The 18,248-nt window shown below is 41.7% G+C and overlaps 1 protein-coding gene across 1 annotated transcript in view; it reads right to left on the bottom strand.

The window, feature by feature from the left end:
• The window catches only part of LOC149432481 (amine oxidase [flavin-containing]-like), a 111,682-nt gene extending 107,097 nt beyond the window's left edge, over positions 1 to 4,585 (bottom strand). The window contains exon 1 of the mRNA XM_089665169.1: positions 4,380 to 4,585. Within this exon, the coding sequence (XP_089521295.1) occupies positions 4,380 to 4,425 (46 nt within the window). The 5' untranslated portion in view covers positions 4,426 to 4,585. The remainder of the gene's footprint in view (positions 1 to 4,379) is intronic.
• Between the last annotated feature and the right edge of the window lie 13,663 nt (positions 4,586 to 18,248).

The raw sequence follows: 18,248 nt of genomic DNA, 5'->3' as shown, positions 1-18,248 counted from the left end.
GCAGAGTTTAGGAGCTGCCGTGTTTAGTTGAGGTTAAACCTCCCCCTCCTGAACGAAGAAGAATCGCGTTCAGGATAGGAACGTTTTGACTTCTGACTGCGGGAAACCACAAAACACGGCAAAACCATGAAAAAATCACGGTACCGCGGTTGCCGCGTTTTGCCGCGATTTGCGTTTCAGGGTAGGCTCTTGTACATGGAGCCCAACAGTTATAGCCCCTTTGACGTTTTTATAGCTGTCTACAACTTTTGAGGTGATTTCCTCGCATTTTCTATCACAATAGGAGAACACAGGCAAAATAGAAAATATTGTGGGAAAGCTACAGAACCTCTGGCCATGTTTTTATTGTTGCCAGTGCATTTCTTTTTCAGTGATAACCTCATTTTTTGGCATGGGCTTCACAAAGATAGGAAGTAGGAGAAACCGATCACTAAAACTTCCATATAATCATCAACATATTAATTTATTTTAAAAGTTGTTTTCAATCTTACAAAAGCTTCAGCGCTTGTATAAATAATATCTTATGGAAACTACAACATTATTGGTTCTCCATTGTCACTATCAGGGAGTCGATCCAGAGCACTGATGCACGGCTAATTCTGGAGCAAGTGTATGTAGACAGGATGTGGCTATAAAAGGCTTGAAGAAACAGCAGCATGAAGATGCAAGAAGGGATGAAAAGGGTAAAACATGCATTTATTTAGGCTAGGTTCACACTAGTGCGGCTGTGATTTGATCTGCTTTTCAGTGCGATTATGTAGTGCGATGTTGTTGTGTTCTGATGAATTTATGATGCATTTTTTATACTACTGCGTTTTGTCAGCCAGCAAGGATGAGTCAGTGGTTGCTAAGGAGCCAGCACCCACTTCATCTCTGCTGTCAGTCGGGGAACTTCCGGCTGACAGCAGAATGTAAACAAAGGAGCTGTCAGTGAAAAATAAAAAAACAGCTGTGGGGGGGGTCTTCCCCAATCCATAACAGGCTCTGCAGGCCTGGTATGGATTTTAAATGGGACACCATGCCAAAAAGAAAGATGCATGGCATCCCCCAAAATCTATACCAGGCCCTTAGGTCTGCTATGTATTTTAAGGGAGATCCCATGCTAGATGTTTTTTAAATGGCATGGGGTCCCCCAAAATCCATACCAGACCCTTATCCCAGCATGCCGTCTTGAAGGCCAGGAAAGGGACAAGCGTGCAAACCCCCCTCCTGAATCATACTGGGACACATGCCTTCAACATGGGAGGGTACTTTGCCAGGGCAGACACCCCCCCCCAGCAAAGCACCTTCTTTCCATGTTGATGAGGACAAGGGCCTCTTCTCCACAACCCTGGTCCGGTGGTTGTGGTGTCTGTGGGTGGGGTTCTTATCTGGAATCTGGAACCACCTTTAAGAACAAGAGAGCCCCCTAATCCTGCCCCCCATGAATGAGCATGGGGTACATATTACCCCATACTCATTCACCAGGAAAAGTATAAAATGTAAATAAAACATAACACAGGTTTTGAGAAGTCCTTTATTACAAAAAAGTCCCCTGATGTGCATCTATTGTTCGGAAATGTAGGTCCATGTCAATCATGATGAATGATGGCCACCAACATATGGACATGTTCATATATGGTAAATGATGTCACCTGGTGACCCGACCCTCTATTTACTTAAGCGTCAGGGAAAGCAGTGTGTACTTTGGTGCCAGGCAAGCATCAGGTGTCAGCTGGCGGCGGATTGCCAGCTCTACAGATTGGCAGCCGTCGTTCATCATGATTAATGTGGACCTACATCACTAGATGACGTGATTGTTGATGGATGTACATTGGAGGACATTGTCAAAAAATGACTTGTCAAAGATTAAGTTGTGTTTTTTATTTACGTTCCAGTTTTTCAGTGAATCAATAGGGGTACAATGTATCCCATACTTATTCACATTGGGGGCAGGATCTGGGGACCCCTTTATTGCTAAAGTGGGGTTGCAGATTCCAATAAGCCCACCTCACCTGCAGCCCCCCCACGACCACCAGAACAGGGTTGTGGGTAAGACTCTTGTCCTCATCAACATGCTGACAAGGTGCCTTGCTAGGGGGGGTCCCTAGGAAAGAACCTCCAATGTTGAGGCCATGTTGTCTGTATAGTTCAATAGGGGGGAGGGGTCACATGCTCATTTTCCCCCCTCGCCCCCTTTCTCTGGCCTGCCAAGCTGCATACTTGGATAAGGGTCTGGTATGCATTTTGGGATGATCCCATGCCTTTTTAAAAAATGTTTGGCATGGGTTCCCCCTTAAAATCCATACCTGACCGAAGGACCTGATACGGATTGGAGGGGGAACCCCATGACGTTTTTATTTATTTATTACTGACAGGCTCATTTGCTTACATTCTGTTGGTGCAAGCTCCTTAACAACCAGTGACTTATCCCTGCTGATGAGAGAAGGGATAAGTCACTGGTTGTTAGGACACCTTCGGGTGCTGGCTCCTAACAAACTCTGATTTCATAGCACATACATGTGTCCTGTCATATGGATTATGATTTTTAATTTTAGGCCTACTTTAAACGGTGGTAATAATATGTAATATACACTTCTAGCAAAAATCTTTGTGCACACATTTTAAGTGACTCTAAAAGACATGTATTTTTTTTTATAAGAGGTTATACTTGCCTACTCTGTGCAAAGATATTGCACAGAATGGTTGCTCTCCTCCTCTTCTGGCACTCCTTCCGGTGCCACCTTTGCTAAAGAGGCACCCACGTGTCTGTGGGTCTATAGACACACACAGCGCTGGTACGCCAGTCCCCGTTTCTTCCTTGCAGGAGTTTGAATGATGGCCCTTAGTTTCTCCTGTGAAAGTAGGAAGTGAGGGAAGCTGTGCGGGAACTGGAGACAGCACTGGAGAGGTGGCATGGAGCCAGGTAAGTGTTTAGCGACAGAGAGAGGGTAGGAAAGGTAGTTGGACATGTTTTACCTTAATGGAGAGAATGCATTAGGGTAAAAAATATGTAGACTTTAGTACCACTTTAAGCTTTGCCTATCTACTATCCAGCTCTACTATGTACTAGTATGGCAAAGAGAAGACAGAGCAAGACTACATATTTTGCATATGCTGCACCCACGATTGGTTGTTTATTGAAAAAAAAATGCCTCTTTCCCATATATATTCTGTTATTAAAAACATGAACTGAATAAGAACAGAAACTTGGTTTCCTAACTCAGTCACATTACTCAAACAATTATATACACAGTATACAGTATATGTTCAAAGAAGGGTAGACAGCACCTGCCTTGCCTTCCAGGCTCAATATTTAACAATGATCCAAAATTGGGGATGCAGAATACAATTAAAAAAAACAAATAGTATTTAAATGTCCATAATTTAAATGTCATAAGTATTGCTAGCCTTACTAGTATATATGTGAGTACTGATATATTAGTATCTGTCTTTCTTGGCCTGATGAAGGGCTTCTCGCTTGAAAATCTAGCCAAATTGTAACTTTTTTTGTTTGATGGACATTTAAATAAATCTCACGAATGCTGCAACACCTCGTTTGGGATCTTTGATCTTTCTCGCTATATACATATATATGATTAAGCTATTGTTGTGCGTTACAAAGAGGGTTACAGACATTTACTTTTCCTTTGTATTGCTGACATTTTAACAAATTAATCCAGATTCATATTAAACAAGAGCAAAGCTTTCACAACCTATGTGCAGGTGGCGTCACCCTGTGTGGAAATAAACGGAAGTGTGTTCCAGTGAATCCTCTGTGCCTTTCCTTGTGCTCCACCCTTACAGATGGCCATTCATCTATTTTTTCAATGTAGCAGACTTGTTGCTGTATCTTAGCATGTCTCCGTTTCCATCAATCACTTCTGCAGCAGTCAGTCTCCAGTGTGTACATCAAATAAGTACTTATAACTGATTCGTTTAAACCTGCTTCTATTACAAATTTTCACTCAACATTGTGAATTTGTTGGCAGTAACAAATACTAATATTGATGTACAATCCGCTGTTTTTAATATAGCATTATATACTAATTATAAACACATTGTTTATGTTTACTTGAACCACCATTTACTGCATGTCCTTACAAAATAACATGGCATCTGTTTTTTTTTAAATCCTATACATTGCAAATAAACAGTAATCTGACTACACTGATGTTCTTTGTCAGTTTGAGCCCAACAGCCTAGACGGATTATACAGATAGTTTCTACAGGATCATCATGGATTAAGCAATGTGTACAGAGAAGAACAGATCCTAATTTTTACTGACAGTATTAGGATATGCATATATAATTAATATCAGCATCTATGGTGAAAATATTAAAGTTAAGTTCTTATAATGTCATAAGTATTGTAATATTAATCAAACTATATTACGCACCTGAAATGCCAGCTCCTATGACAATCACATCGTATTTGTTGCTCATGGTGGAACTATTTTTTTTTGTCTCTCTGGATTTGCTCCTTATTCCTCTGCAGCTAACCTGATGCTGGAGAGCTGAGTGAAGCTTCCAAGGATCTCCCCTTATCAGCTGTCAGCAGCTCAATCTTCCAAGAGGTGGTTTTATTCTTCCCATTGATCTGCCTCTAGACTCCACCTTCTGCCTCCCTGATGTTGCAAGTGAAATGATCCTCTTAGAATAAAAACCTAGCTCAAACCTCTTGTGCTGAGCAAACAGCAGGCTGCTTTAGGCACAATCTATTTGGCTAATCAAATCCTTTGCAGAAAACTCCCTCAAGTGGCGAAAGCGGAATAAATCTCAAAATGACATAAATAAAGCAAGGTAATACATGTCAAAATGCACATTGCAGCATATTTTTTATTTTTAAGTTATTTCAGAATAAAATTATGTAGCTGTATTTAATAAAATGGTTTACTATTCTTCCAGTCTGAACTAGAAGTGTCCGCAAAGAAATTGATTTAAAAATAATTAACAGTCAGTAAACTTGTTTTTTAAAACTGAGAGCATACGCATCCTACAACATACAAATGATTTGCTCCATTTTCTTGGCAAAATTAATAATTCTATGCTAACTGTGCACAAATACTTACAATTATTGTAAACCTTTGCACCCTCAAACACATGAATATGTAACATAATATGTTTTCCAGAAGCATGCTTGGGTATGCTAGGTTTATGGTTGCCAACAAAGATGAACGAGCCTAATCTGATTATATTTACATCTTACCTGAATCAAACCAGTCTTGGAACAATATATTGCCCAAAGTATTGGGACACCTGCCTTTACACAGTCATGAACTTTAATTGCATCCCAGTCTTAGTCCTTAGGGTTTAATATTGAGTTTTCCCACCCTTTGTAGCTATAACAGCTTCAACTCTTCTGGGAAAGCTGTCCACAAGGTTTAGGGGTGTGTCCATGGGAATGTTTGACCATTTTTCCAGAAGCGCATTGACGAGAAGGCCTGGCTCGCAGTCCCTGCTCTAATTCATCCGAAAGGTGTTCTATCAGGTTTAGGTCAGGACTCTGAGCAGGCCAGTCAAGTTCCTCCACCCCAAACTCGCTCATCCATGTCTTCATGGACCTTGCTTTGTGCACTGGTGCGCAGTCATGTTGGAACAGGAAGGGGCCATCCCCAAACTGCTCCCAGAAAGTTGGGAGCATGAAAGTGACCAAAATGTCTTGGTATGCTGATGCCTTAAGAGTTCCCTTCACTGGAACTAAGGAGCCAAGTCCAACCCCCAAAAAACAACCCCGCACCATAATCCCCCCTGCATCAAACTTTAAACTTGGCACAATGCTGTCAGGCAAGTACCTGCCCATGCCCATCGGATTGCCAGACAGAGAAGCATGATTCGTCACTCCAGAGAACATGTCTTCACTGCTCTAGAGTCCAGTGGCGGTGTGCTTTACATCACTGCATCCAACGCTTTGCATTGCACTTGGTGATGTAAGGCTTGAATGCAGCTGATCGGCCATGGAAACCCATTCCATGAAGCTCTCTACGCTCTGTTCCTGTGCTAATCTGAAGCCCACATGAATTTTGGAGGTCTTTAGTTACTGACTCTGCAGACAGTTGGCGACTGCTGTGCTTCAGCATGCACTGTCCTCGTTCTGTCATTTTACAAGGCCTACCACTTTGTGGCTGAGTTGCTGTTGTTCCCAGTTGCTTCCACTTTGTTATAATAGCACTATCAGTTGACCGTGGAACATTTAGTAGCAATGAAATGTCACGGATGGACTTATTGCACAGGTGGCAACCTATCATGGTACCACGTTCGAATTCACCGAGCTCTTGAGAGCGACCCATTCTTTCCCAAATGTTTGTAGAAGCAGTCTGCATGTCTAGGTGCTTATTTTATACACCTGTGGCCATGGAGGTGATTGGAACACTATAATCCAATTATTTGGAGGGGTGTCCCAATATTTTGGCAATATAGTATATGATCCAACTCTAAGGGGGAGATTTCATAAGGACTGGTTCACACTACATGCAGTCCAATGCATTTTTTTTCTGCATCCAAAACACACAGAAAGTAGGTTACATGGTTGTCAATGGCATGGTTCACACCAGTGCTTGCAGTTTCAGTACGTTCCATTTCCAGAAAAAATGTAAATGTCTAAATCTGTCTTGACTCAGTTTTTCAGTTTTTATTTTGGGGAATGTAAAATGGTTTTGCATATATTTTCTTCTATTGATACTGTATTTATTATTTTAAGGCCTAAAAAGATTAAAATGTAAAAAATGTTTTTCTTTTTTTAGTTGTGTAAATATTAAATATTGCATATGATGATTATGTAGTCTTCTCTCCAGCCAGCAGTTTGAGCTTCCTATGCTTCTCACATTTTCCTCTGTTTCCTTTACTTTATTTGCTTGTTTGTTATAAAACACTTGTTGCTTACAGAACTTAATAGCTGAAGCTAACATTTACATGGACAGAGAACTAAGTCATCCTTTCTTAGTTCTACCTAGGGTTTCAGTCAGAAAACGTGTGGTAAATATCAGCAAATTCTACTTTTCTCTCTTTTATCTAAATCTTAGGGGTCGATTTACTAAAACCGGAGAGTGAAAAATCTGGTGCAACTCTGCATAGAAACCAGTCAGCTTCCAGGTTTTTTTTTTGTCAATACTTAATTGAACAAGCTGAAGTTCCTGCGTTCCTCGAAATCTTCCTCCTCTGATGCCCCTCTACCCCATTGACATAATTTCCAGTGCTGCCAGGGTTAATAGCACTGGAAGTGCTGTGACAGTCACTCATCAAGAGTGTCCAACTATGCCCACCCTTTCTACCCAACCCCTACATTCATGAAGGAAACATGGTCTATGAATGGAGGAGGTAGACCATTCACAGATCAAGTTTTGATTTTTTTTTTTTTAACCAAACCTAAGATTTAAAGAAACCTGTCAGCACAGGAATTTTAAAGTTGAGTCTTACTAGGCATAATGCCAATAATTAGTACCTGCCAGCTACAAAAAAAATATGTGGTAATTGAGACTTTTTCACATTTTCCGAGCAACATAAGGAGTCTAACAGAGTTCCAATGGAGCAAAATACTCTGCACAAATTGGATATCTGTCAGTAAAAGTGCAAATGATTTAATATTATAAGAGAAAAAGTCTCCAAAGCAATAACACATTGGGCAGCACAGTGGCTAAAGGGTTAGCACTTCCACCTGGCAGAACTAGGATCATTGGTTCAAATCCCAACCACAGTACCACCTTCCTGGAGTTTGTGTGTTCTGCCTGTGCCTGCGTGGGTTTCCTGATCCTGTATAAATTGGTCCAAGTATGTGTATACAGTATATGAATGAAAGGTAGGGACTTTAGATTGTAAGCCCCTGGCGAGTTAGGGACTGATGTGAATGTACAATATATATGTAAAGCACTGCATAAATGGATGGTGCTATATCAGTACCTGTAATAAATAAAATACTAAACTTGAACAAACTGTACTGTAAAAAAGGAACAATGGTCACAAATTGAAGCACCCCATCAGGGATGGATTGATACTTTGATGATATTTGCTAAAAGCCACAAAAGCACATACTATACATTTTCTTTAAATTTCTATGTTTGAAATAAATGTGTAAGCAAAGTGATATTTTTTAAATCCAAACTCTTTTTATTCAAATTATAAAGCACAATTGACAGAGCATTTTGACAAAAAGGAAGTAGAAGAGAGAGATATTGCTTTGGTAATGACCTATTACATGCTCCATATTATAAAGAAGAAGCAAAGTGATTTTAACCTGATATTAGCAACACCTCAATCTCTTTACCACTCAGGGAGCTTTTTACAGATAAATGTCAAATTATCAAGCTGTTCATACATAAGCTGTTGCTAAAAATATAAAAGAGCAATTATCACTAAATTAGCTTCTTTGTGACTCCCACAGCACAATCATCCATGCACATGTCCTATTCACCGTGTTACAACTACTTGTTAGATACTTTGTACCCGTAGCTGCTTTTTTTCAACTAACCAGATTGCAGTTTCAAAAATGTTTTTGCATATACAGTGTAGGAAATAAGTATTTGATCCCCTGCTGATTTTAAATGTTTGCCCACTCACAAAGAAATGATCAGTCTACAAATTGAATGGTAAGTATATTGTAACACTGAGAGACCGAATAGCAACACAAATTTCAAAAGAAATGCATGTCTAACAAATTATGCACTGATTTGCATGTTCATGAGGGAAATAAGTATTTGATCCCCTATCATTCAGCAGGATTTCTGGCTACCAGGTGTCTTTCATACAGGTGACAAACTGAGATTAGAAGCAGTCTCTTAAAGGGAGTGCTGCTAATCTCATTTTGTTACCTGTATAAAAGACACCTGTCCACAGGAGCAATCAAACAATCAGATTCCAAACTCTCCACCATGGCAAAGACCAAAGAGCTGTCCAAGGATGTCAGGGACAAGACTGTAGACCTACACAAGGCTGGACTGGGCTACAAAACTATTGCCAAGCAGCTTGGTGAGAAGGTGACAAGAGTTGGTGCAATCATTCGCAAATGGAAGAAACACAAAACAACTGTCAGTATCCCTAGGTCTGGTGCATAAAAGATCTCACCTCATGCAGTGTCAATGATATTGAGAACAGTGAGGAATCATCCCAGAACTACACGTGAGAAGCTTGTCAATGATCTCCAGGCAGCTGGGATCACAGTCACCAAGAAAACAATTGGTAACACACTACGCCGACAAGGATTGAAATCCTGCAGTGCCCGCAAGGTCCCTCTGCTCAAGAAAGCACATGTCCAAGCCCGTATGAAGTTTGTCACTTAACATCTGAATGAGGCAGAGGAGGACTGGTTGAAAGTGTTGTGGTCAGATGAGACCGCTCTTTGGCATCAACTCAACCGTGTTTGGAGGAAGAGGAATGCTGGCTATGACCCCAAGAACACCATCCCAACTGTCAAACATGGTGGTGGAAACATTCTGCTTTGGGAGTGTTTTTCTGTTAAGGGGACAGGACAACTGCACTGCATCAAAGGGACGATGGACAGGACAATGTACCGTCAAATCGTGGGTGAGAACCTTCTTCCCTCAGCCAGAACATTGAAAATGGGTTGTGCATGGGTGTTCCAGCATGACAATAGCCCAAAACACATGGCCAAGGCAACAAGGGAGTGGCTCAAGAAGAAGCACATTAAGGTCTTGGAGTGGCCTAGCCAGTCTCCAGACTTTAATCTGATTGAAAATCTGTGGAGGGAGCTCTGGGATTGCCAACAAGGGATTTGCCACCAAGTACTAATCATGTTTTGTGAAGGGGATCAAATACTTATTTCCCTCATGAACATGCAAATCAGTGTATAATTTGTTGGACATGCATTTCTTTTGAATTTTTTGTTGCTATTCTGTCTCTCAGTGTTACAATACATCTACCATTCATACATCTACCATTCGATTTTTAGTCTGATCATTTCTTTGTGAGTGGGCAAACATTCAAAATCAGCAGGGGATCAAATACTTATTTCCTTCGCTGTATGTACTGTATATACAGCGCTAGACTTTACAACAGTGTTGGTAACCCCTAACTCTTAAGCAAAGCAATTTGCACAATTTAAAAAAAAATACTCCATAAAAAATGTCCATGCTTATTTTTCAGCAATGTTTAACACTGATGAAGTGACTGAAGTTACAGCGGCTTGGAGGAGGGAGCCATGTTGGAATGCTGGGAGCTGACAACTCATGGGGCCCCGGGCAATAGGGGATCATGGGGCCCCTGTGTCCTTGCCCAAACTCAAAAATGCCTATGAAAAAGGTACCAGGGACATTTCATGGGGCCCCCTACTGACCCTGGGCCCTTGGGCAGTGCCCGAATGGTCAGTCCGCCCCTGGAATCAAGCAATACATTCACAGAAAAGGGCCAGGTATGGAGTAAAGCTCACCTAGCTCTGTGAAAGAGCCATTGGATATGTGCATGGCTTCCACGTGTACGAAGGCAAAGACTCCCAGCTCCAGCCCACCAAGTGCCCAACCTATATCAGCACAAGTGGAAAAATTGTCTGGGACTTGGTTTTTCCATTATTCCAAAAAGGGTATCACATCTACCTAGATAAATATTCCACAAGTCTGCCCCTTTTCCGCCACCTGTACCGCAAAGAAACTTTGGCCTGCAGTACCACCCGAACAAACAGGAAGGGCTTCCCACAAAGTCTTGTGACCACAAGGCTACAAAGGAGGGAATCAGCAAGCCTAAGGAGCAAGGAAGTGTTGGCCGTGAAGTGGGGGGATAAGAGAGGTGTCTATGTACTGTCTACCATCGATAATGACACTTAGGTGGAAATTCACAGAAGATGCGGTCCCATTACAAACCATGAGTCTATCCCCAATTCTAATTGTTTCATGGGGTTGTGGATTTACATGATCAGATGCTACAGCCCTATTTATTACCAAGAAAATCCCTCTCCTAAGAAATTTGTAATTTACCTTTTCTATTTGGGCAATTTTAATGCAAACGTCACATGTCAATTGTCAACACCACGTTAATCAAATTTATAAAAGATGTCATCCCTGCCCTAATGTACCAGCAAGGATCTCCATCAGAAAGCATTCACTCCAATTGTGTCAGCAGACATTATGAGTGCTATTTCCCTGAGAACATTCCACCAACAGAAACAGGAAGAAGACGCCAAAAATAAATGTAGGGTATACAGCAGAGGGTTCCTGCTTCTGACTTTATCACACGCCACTACAATATTAGTTCCCCTTATTTTTAACAGCCTGCCATTTCCCTGTTTCTAATATCTGTGCTGATCATTTGCCTGCTGCCTCGATTGACCATGCCTCTGCCTTCTGCATTAACTGGCCCTGGCCTGTTTACCAACGATGCCTCTGCCTGTCGTCTGGCTTGTTTCTACACCACATTTCTGCCTTCCACCTGAACTGACCCTGGCCTGTTTACTGACGATGCCTCTGCCTGCTGTCTGCATTGTTTATTAACAACATTTCAGCCTTCCACCTGCACTGACCTCGGCCTGTTAATCAACCATGATTTTTGCTTGCCACTTGGAATGATCTTTTACCCTGCTACTGTAGTTGTGGGATTCAAGGTAACACAGGGGTCTTACATGAGTGAGGGGCTTAAGAGTAGACAAAACCAGTTTATGGTTTTCTCTGGGTTTTGTAATTCCTGGATCATGGTCTGTTAGTGCAGAGACTTCGAAGAGATTGGGTGGGAAGAAGCCTCTACTCCTGTGTCCAGGTCTTACCTGACCGAGGCCCTAATCCTGATTTTCTTTCCTGCTGCCTGGACCAATACTTTGACTTTGCTGACCATATCTCTGCCTGCTATGATCCAGGATTTTTTATGGCCCACGTTCCTGCCTGCTTCCTGGACCAATACTTTGGCTGTGCTGACCATATCTCTGCCTGCACTGATCCAAGACTTTTTATGGACCATGTTCCCACCTATTGCTTGTAACAATACTATGGCTGTGCTGCCTATATTGCTGCCTGCTGCCTGAACTGACCATGGACATTTTATGAACCATGTTCCTCCCTGCTGTCTGGATAATTCCTTCCTGGACCAATGCTCTCCTCTGTGGACAACTGCTCTACTAAAACCACAGGTAATCTTTTGTTTACCCTTTGTTCAGCTAGGCTGAGAAAAAGTGTCACACATGTGGTATGGCCATATGCAGTAGGAGTAGCAAAATGCATTTTGGAGTGTCATTTTGGTATGTCCATGCTGTGTGTTAGAAATATCTTATAAATTGACAACTTTGTCAAGTAATTTTTCATTTTCTTTCCACATTTCCAAAAACTTCTGGAAAGAGATGACATGTTCAAAAGACTCATTATGCCTCATAGAATATACCCCAGACTGCTTTCCATAATAGGGTCATTTTGATGGTGTTTCCATTGTCCTGGTGCTCCAGGACCTTCAAAAGTGTGATAGGTAGCCAGAAATTTGAAGTTTAATTTATGCTCTTAGAACACCTCAAGGTGCTGCTTGGATATTAGGCCTCTCTATGTGGATAGGCTGTGAAAAAGTCTCAGACATGTGGTATCGTCATACTCAGGAGAAGTAGAAGAATGTATTTTGGGGTGTAATTCTTGCTATGTCCATGCTGTGTTTTAGAAATATATTATAAACTGACAAATTTGTGTAAAAAAAAAATTATTAATTTTCTTTTCACATTTTCAAAAGCTCGTGGAAAAAAAATGACATTTTCAAAAGACTCACTATGCCTCATAGACTATACAGTATATTAGGGTGCTTGCTTTCCGAAATGGGGTCATTTTGAGGGTGTTTCCATTGTCATGGTGCTCCAGGGCCGCCAAAAGTGTGATAGGTAGTAATGTGTAATTTATGTCCCTAGAACACATGAAGGTGCTCTTTGGATGTTGCGCCTCTCTACATGGCTAGGCTGTGAAAAAATCCCACAAATGTGGTATCGCCATACTCAGTTGGAGTAGCAGAGTGTATTTTGTGGTGTAATTGCAAGTATGCTTCTGCCGTGTGAGATAAATAACTTGTTAATGTGACAATTTTGTGAAAAAAAACTCACCATACCTCTTACTAAATACCTTGGACTGTCTACTTTCCAAAAAGGGGTAATTTGGGAGGTATTTGTATTGTATTAGCATTTTAGGTCCTCAAGAAATGAGATAGGCAGTGAGTACATTAAGATTGATCAATTTTAAATGATACGCACCATAGCTTGTAGACTCTGCAACTTTCACACAGACTACACTGTAATATACACTGATTTGTTTGTTTTTTTGTTTTTTTTTATCAAAGAAATGAAGCAGACAGGGGCGGACTGACAACTCATGGGGCCCTTGGGCAATAGGGGATCATGGGGCCCCTGTGTCCTTGCTCAAACTCAAAAAAGCCTATGAAAAAGGTACCAGGGGCATCTCATGGGGCTCCCTTCTGACCCCTGGCCCTCGGGCAGTGCCCGAATTTCCAAATGGTCAGTCTGCCTATGGTAGCAGATTAAATGTTGGCCTAAATGTATGAAGAAAAACTTATTTGCAAAATTTTAGAATAGAAACTAAGAAAAACACGTTTGCTACAAAATTTTAGGTATTCTTTGCTGTTGATGATTACATACCACCAAAAGAAAGCTCTAGCTGTCTCCAAATAAATTATAAAAATTAGTTTGGGTATAGTGTTGCATGACTGAGTAATTGCCATTCAAAGTGTGAGAGCACTGAAAGCTGAAAATTAGTCTGGGCAGGAAGGGGATAAAATTGCCTTGTATTGAAGTGCTTAACAGACCAAAAGGTAGCAAATTGAAAACTAATTCCTAAAATGTATTCAAAGTAATTGCTGTAGTTTATCTCCCCCATCTCGAGTGACTAATCTAATTAATAATTTACAAACAATTTAATATATTGCAGCTTAACAGTCCTTAGATGGCTGCAATACTTTTATTATTTAGGCTTTTTTTCCCTTTATATTCCTACAAATTTCTGTCCCTTCCTGGCTACATTCGCTACTCAATTGTATCTATGGAAGGAACCATGTGAGCAAGGGACAAGCACATTTCTGCATTTCTGCCAAAATCAACAGATATTTTCTTTACTTGTTGAAAAGAAAGAAAACAAATGCAGTCATTACATCTAAGGATGGGTAAACTGCAAAATTAAAATTGTTTTGTAAATTAGTCATTACCTTAGTCACTAGAGTTGGTATGGATAAGCTATACCATTTCCTCTGCATAATTGTTTAACTGATTTTTTTATCGGCTCCCCTTTAATCTGTTAACCACATCAATACTGAGCACTTTTACCTCCATGGAAAATGAAGAAACTAAAAAAAAAATTCACATTTTTTTTTAACATAATGTCATCAGTGCAGTATAACATCATCATATAACTGGTGAGGCGGTGATCAGGGACACTGACTGGTGACAGTATGAAAAAAAAAAAAATTACTTTTTTTTAAGATTTTTTTTTCATAATACACTGTGACCAGAGTAGTATAATGTTACCATATTAACATTGTACTACTTTGCAGAAGTGATCCATTTTTATTTATTTACATCTTATGATTGCTTATAGCAAATTTCTTTGCTATAAGCCAGCATTTAACTGAATGAAATCGATTCATTCAGGTTTTTTTGGTTGTGATTAGCTCCAATTGACCAGGGGTAATCACATGACACAGATGGGTTATGATTGACCCAGTCTGTATATGTGATGATTGTGACCAATCACGGCTTGTGGCACAATTGTTTACAATGGATGGCATGAAAGGAAGCCATCCATTGTGTACAAATGTCATGTGACCTGCTGTGATTGGCCACGGCAGGTCACATGGTACTGGTAACGGTACATAGATCTGTCATCGTCTGTGTCTGAGGTTCACAGCCAATGACAGATCTCACCACAGCGCGGCCCTGCGGGCACGATCCGGAGGGACGTCAGATGACTGCCCGAGCGAGAATCGCACTTGGTCGTCATTCTGCTATTGAGCACCTGCTTTCATGCTATCGAACAGGTTAAATAAACTATTGAAAGCATTCTCTTTTATCTGATCAATACATGACAAAAAATCTTAACCCTTCCAGAAATCCAGTAAGCTTGTTATTTCGTATGTTATCTCAAGCACCCTTTCAGCACTACCCAATTAAACTGTGTGAACCAACTCACTCTCAACGTTATAAAGATGAGAAGAAAGTGATGTGCTTTGATGATCCTGTCCTAGTGTGACACCCCTGCATAGAAACAGTACAGTAAGTAAGCATTGTTTTCCTGGGACAGAAAGTGTATTACTGATAGTAACACTAGGTGAAAATAAAGGAAAAAAGCCTGAAAAAAGAAAATGAATGCAGTCACCACATCTAAGGACTGGAAAGCTGCAACATACTGTATTTAAAGCTGAGTTCCACTCGACCTATCAAAAAATAAAAGTCAGCAGCTACAAAAACTGTATCTGCTGACTTTTAAAAAACAGCCACTTACCTGTCTTTCGGTCCCGTGGTGTGTCCCCTGCAGCCCGTTTCACCGGCCGTCCTGTATTCAAGGAGGCCAGCATCTTCAGTGTGGGCACCCGGCTGTGATAGCTTGCAGCTTCACAGCCGGGTACCCACTGTGCATGCGTGAGTAGCGCTGCGCTTCATGAATGGTCCTGTAGTCTTCTGGGACCTGTCACGTGTCCCAAAAGACTACAAGGAGGGAGGGAGGACATCTCACGCTTCCGATCGCCTAGGCGATTGGACCGGAAGTGGGAGCGGGTACCTGTCAAATTCGGGTACCTGCTCCCCAAAGGTGCCAATCCTTAACTTGTTGCCGACCGCAGATAGCCGAATGACGGCTGCACTGCGGCCGGCCAGTTCTGAGTGGACGTCATATGACGTCCCCCCAGAACGCGCTCTCCTGCGCGCCCCAGGGGGCGCGCACCCGGCGATCTCCGTGATCGCTGTGTCCTACGGACACAGCTGATCACGTGATGTGGTAAAAGGCCAATCACAGCGGCCTTTTACCACCTGATCAGCGGTGTCCAATGACACGCTGATCAGAGGGAAATGCAAGTGCCAGTGCTCGGCTGCACTTTCCTCACGCTGTCAGATCGTGAGGAAAGTACTGCCGAGAACCGGCAGTTGTCAGAGCGGGGATCGGCACCGATCATCAGGGCACTGATGATCAGTGCCCTGATGATTGGTGCCCAGCAGTGCCACCCGCAAGTTCCGCCCACCTGTGCCCTGCAGTGCGCCCACTAGCTCCGCCCACCTGTGCCCAGCAGTGCACCCACCTGTGCCCAGCAGTGCACCCACCTGTGCCACTCTGCAATTTCACACACCTGTGCCCAGAAGTGCCACCTACCTGTGCCCAGCAGTGCCACCCACCTGTGCCCACCCACCTGTGCCCACCAGTGCCACCCACCTGTGCCCACCCACCAGTGCTGCCCACCAGTGCCACCCACCAGTGCAGCCCAGCAGTACTGCCAGTCAGTGCCCAGCGGTTGTGCCAGTCAGTGCCGCCAGTCAGTGCCCAGCAGTGATGCCAGTCAGTGCCGTCTATCAGTACCCATCATCAGTGTCACCTATCAGTGCCGCCTATCAGTGCTGCATATTAGTGCCGCCTATCTGTGACACCTCGTTAGTGCTGTCTATCAGTGCCGCCTATCCGTGCCACCTCATTAGTACTGCCTATCAGTGCCCTTTAGTGCTGCCTATCAGTGCCCATCAGTGCCGCCTATCAGTGCCCATCAGTGCTGCCTCATCAACGCACATCAGCGAAGGAGAAAAATTACCTGTTTGAAAAATTTTATAATAGAAACAAAGAAACTTTTTTTTCTTTTCAAATTTTTGGCAATTTTTTAGTTATAGCGCAAAAAGTAAAGCACCCAGAGGCGATTAAATACCACCAAAAGAAAGCTCTATTTGTGAGAAAAAAATGATCAAAATTTCATATGGGTACAATGTTGCATGACCGCGCAATTGTCAATCAAAATGCGGCAGCGCTGAAAGCTGAAAATTGGCCTGGTAAATAAGGGGGTATAAGTGCCTGGTAGGCAAGTGGTTAATGGGGAGCAGGCGAGCAGTCCGTAAAGCGGAACTTCCCTTTTTGGGTGGAGCTCCGCTTTAAGGCATTTTAAACCTTCCTACCTGCACAAGATGTGCGTTGATCATGTAGTTTCGTGGTAGCATGTGTTGTTCTGACAGCACAACCTATAGCAAAGCAAATCTTCACATTCCTTTGTCAGAAGTTTCTGTTTGGGTTCAAACATGTGGTATGGTTCTACACGGGCTAATGCAAGACTTTTGTCTGTAGTCTAAGAAATTACACTTCCTGTGAAGAAACTACATATACCACAATAATTGGAACTCTCGGTCTAGTGCTTTTCAGGCGAAAGCTGCAGAGTAATTAGATCTGAAAAAGACACAAGCAGGCAGAACAATGAAGGGAAAAGGTGTGTTTTCATCACATCAGCACTCCTACATTGGTGATGAAACACAGAGGAAGTGACAGGGCATGGATTGGATGCTGTTTTACCCAGAAAAAGAAGTTGCCCATCTGTTAGGGTGCATTCACACTGGCTGCGATTTTCTGCAAAATCCCCAGTTGGGGTTCCCACAAATACCTGCTGGTAGACAGCCCCATTGAAAGCAAAGGCTGCCTACTAGACATGTGCAGTTTGTTTCGTTCCAAATCAAAATTTTTGTAATCAGAGATACTGATATATTCAAATCTCTGAATTACAATAGCAACGGATTTAAATGAATCCAAAATAATGAAACAAACTTTTATTTGAAATTCAAACTGAATTTGAATCGAACAAGAAAACGGGAATAGAATAAAATACAGTAGAATAGAAAATAAAGGAATAGAATAGAAAATAATAGAATATAATAGAGTAAAACAGAACAGAATAGAATAAAATAGAATAGAATAGTACATAAAGGAATAGAACAGACAATAAAATAAAATAGAAAATAAGGGAATAGAAAAGAATAAAAATAAAAAATTATTTTTACATTTTACTTAAAGTTTTTTTCTAGCGCAAGATATGAACAACATCCCTTGTGAAAGCATGGGGCACGACAGGCCCTCTTTATGTAGAAATGGTAAAAATCCTCCTGCGCTCAAAACGGGTCCTAATTCTCAAGCTGCTGGCATTAACCTCTTTACCAAAATGAGTGAAGTGACTAAATATATATACAAATAGTGCAGCGCTACAAATGACAAAATGAATACAGATAAATACAAACCCCCCCCAGTGCATACAGGGAGTAAAATATACACAGTGCAAAACGTGTAATCAAGTATACATGTGACCAGTGTCCAATCCAACACTCGTGAAAAACATATCCAACAAATATT

The sequence above is a fragment of the Staurois parvus genome, unplaced genomic scaffold (genome assembly GCF_062004578.1).
Source record: "Staurois parvus isolate SC_StPar_1 unplaced genomic scaffold, SC_StPar_1.0 ptg002140l, whole genome shotgun sequence".
In the NCBI taxonomy this organism is placed as follows: domain Eukaryota; kingdom Metazoa; phylum Chordata; class Amphibia; order Anura; family Ranidae; genus Staurois; species Staurois parvus.
The sequence above is the reverse complement of the archived record's forward strand: the minus strand, read 5'-3'. Positions and strand labels throughout refer to the sequence as shown.